This window comes from Nicotiana attenuata, unplaced genomic scaffold (assembly GCF_001879085.1).
Source record: "Nicotiana attenuata strain UT unplaced genomic scaffold, NIATTr2, whole genome shotgun sequence".
NCBI lineage: Eukaryota > Viridiplantae > Streptophyta > Magnoliopsida > Solanales > Solanaceae > Nicotiana > Nicotiana attenuata.
The window spans coordinates 327474-330684 of record NW_017670267.1 but is presented as its reverse complement, the minus strand read 5'-3'; the positions used below and the strand labels follow the sequence as shown (position 1 = coordinate 330684).

Sequence of the window (3211 nt, the reverse complement as noted above, 5' to 3'; positions counted from 1 at the left end):
ATGGATGTCAATTTAAGATTAAGAAACTGGGCAGGGCTTTCGGAATTGGTACTTGACTTGATTTGTAAAAAGTTGCCTTCCTTCTCTGATTGCTTACGATTTAGCGTTGTGTGCAAGCCATGGTTTTCCTTCGTATTCAACAATTGTGACGCCCTAAAACAACGTGTCAAATCAGGTTCCCTTGAAGAACTTCCTATATTAATGATCTGTACGGATCCAGACCATATTGCTACTACTATTACAAGCTTATACAGTGCGACAAAAGGTAAAATAATCGAAAACCTAACAATACCATTGGGTCTGCAGCTTTGGAAATTCTGTGGTTCTTCTCATGGTTGGTTGGCTTTTCAATATATTGAATGCCTTAGTATCATACTTTACAATCCTTTCTCCACTAAAACAATTCCCCTTCCTAATCTTCATTTTACAGTCCGTAAAATTATTATATCTAAGAATCCTTCAACGAATCCAAATGATTTTGAGGTTGTAGCAACGATTAATGTATGGAACCGGCTTCATGAGTTGGCTATCCTAAAACCCGATGCTGGTACCTGGATTTTCACTCGTTATAATAATATATTTGCAGGTGCTATTTGTGATATGATATATTATAATGAGACATACTATGCTGTGACATATGGAGGTAGGGTTTTATGTATAGACGGCACTAGTTTGAATTTAAAGGAGATTTTTGAACCACCATCAATCATGAATTCTTTTCCTTTCACAAAATTTTATCTCGTAAAGACTTCAACTTACGAGCTGCTAAGGGTTCAAATATCTTTTCCGAGGGACAATCCCTCAAGTAGAGTCAAGATTTCCAAGTTGGTTGCTAGTAAAACGACACAAAAATCCATGTTTTCGGAGTTGGACAACTTGGGAGATGAAGCCTTGTTCTTGTGTGACTATGGTTCAGTGTCTATTTCGACGTCCAAATTTTCAAGATTTATACCTAATTCTGTGTACTATGTGGACAATGATTTACGGCTTGAGTTGCCAGGGAATCAATTCATATTTGACATCATTCACCTTCAGTATGGCAGCTTCCGCACTCATTTTTCTTTCAAGTAGTCAGTCCATGGCAACATCCTGCAGCAACCAGCGTTATGGATAATTCCTACCCCAACATTTGATCTTACTTCGATATGGTATTCATCCGAATACAGAAAATTGTACTGCACTGACTTATCTGATACGTGTGCTGGTGAAAAGTACTAGTAATTATCCGATGAATAGTTGAGGTTGCAACGCATTTTAATGTCATTATGTTTATTAGTTTCGATATGATAATTTTGATATATATTTCGAAATAATGTAACTACCTAGTGTTTATACTTTGAGGTCATTATGTATCCTCCTGGAAGTTTTAGATGCAACACATCATGATAAAGATTGAATCTATCTACAGTATTAGTTTTAATATGACATGTTAGACTAACACCATAAATTGGTCCTTAATATGCATTTCTGCTAACATGAATATATTCTAAATAAATAGATTTTCCTGAACTTTTAACAGATAATCATATTTGAATTCTTGCGACAATTATTGTATTGGTAGCTGACATACCTTTTCAAAACATTGTTTTTTAGGATGATAACTCCAAAAATGTATGTACTAAAAGAAAAAGGTTTTCTGTTTTATGAATTAAACTTCCTTTTCCACTAGAGTCCCCTCCTCTCGCGCACTAAATTGTACGTCAAAAGATCAGTGTATATTCGCAATTGAAAATCCAGATAACGAAATTCTCAACATCTATTTGCTAGAGGTTTTGGACAGGCTTATGCTTAATCAAGATTAGTTTAAGTAATCTGAATTCTGAAGTATTTGGTTTCAATGCAATTGATCACTTAAAAAGATCAAAGGAAAATAGAAATCAATACCAAATTGCACCTATTGTTTTGTTTCTATTATATATATACAGTCATTCGATTGAGCAGTCGATATGTAGATTGTTTAACCAAAAATTAGATTTTAGGTCAAAGCTTGAATTTAGAAGAACTCGGGTTATTGATAATCAGAAAAGTATATAAGAAAGAGATTTTGAATAATATAATCAGAAAGTAAATAGAATAAAGTATATTCCAGTAATATTTTTTCGTGTCCCTACAGTTGTTTGTGACTTTCCCTTTTATAGCCGTTTTGGGAATACAGATTTTTCCTTTGTCATAATAAGACAATTATGGGTAATTAATGACCTTAAATGTTACGTTATGCAATCATATACATTCAATACATATTCTCTAACGTTTCTAGTATTTAATACTCATTAAATGCTGTATCTGGGCTCTTTTTGCTGTCAGATTCATTCCTTTGTCTCTTCTCGATCCTTGACCTTTGAATGTCTTGAATAGGTACGAGCGTTGAATTATTTGTATGACTGCTCGTGCCTTCTTCATTTAACTTGCTCGTATCTATCGTTGCTCGTGTCTGTTGTTGCTCGTATTTGTTAACCAACCTTAATTCTTTGACTGCTTGGTCAGTCTACGTGTCATGACACATCACCATATAAATACAATTTTCCCCTACATAGATAGCATACGTATTGTTGCGGCAATTATTTTGTTTCTACACACTCATTCAACTCTTGTTTCTGTTTCTTATCAGTCAATTTTCGAATCTGCAAAATGTTAATGTTAATTGAATTAGCTTAAATTGATTCATGCAAAAGAAAGTATTACTGAAATTGTTCTACACTACAGGAATGAAGCTAAAAAATACAAATTATTTTTTATTTTTATTTGGCGAAATGGCCTTCCGGCCACTTAAACTTGCTCTCATTTGTATAGTCGATACACAAACTTACATCGTTCCCATTTGAACACTCAAACTCTCGTATTTGATAACTAATAAACTTATTTGACTGTTGACCATGCACATGTGACATGGAAGAAGTGATGTGGACAAAGAGTGTGCAAGTCACGTAAATTAGGCGCGTGACTATAATTATTTTTATTTTAAAAAATCTAAAATCAAAAAAAAAATTACAAATGAAAAAGAAAGAAAATAAGCCCCCACCCCGCTTTAACCCACCCCAAATCAGTAATACCATTATTCTCCTAACCTCTTCCTGTTTCTTAATTTTCCCCTTTCCCCATTGTCGTCTATACCCCACACCTTCCCCTTCTTTTCTTTCTCCTCCACTCCAATCTTTCCCCACTTCTTCCTCTTTTTGTTTCAAACTCAGCGTAGTGAAAAATAAAGAAAAGC

The 3211-nt window shown here is 34.2% G+C and overlaps 1 protein-coding gene across 1 annotated transcript; it reads left to right on the top strand.

Annotated features, from left to right (window-relative positions):
* LOC109236965 (probable F-box protein At1g44080) lies at positions 1-1071 on the top strand. The gene has a single exon (XM_019403205.1). The coding sequence runs from the start codon at positions 1-3 to the stop codon at positions 1069-1071; it is 1071 nt and encodes a 356-aa protein (XP_019258750.1).
* The last annotated feature ends 2140 nt before the right edge of the window (positions 1072-3211 follow it).

Coding starts and splice junctions, on each gene's coding strand:
- LOC109236965 (XM_019403205.1), top strand. CDS start 1: ATGGATGTCAATTTAAGATTAAGAAACTGGGCAGGGCTTTCGGAATTG.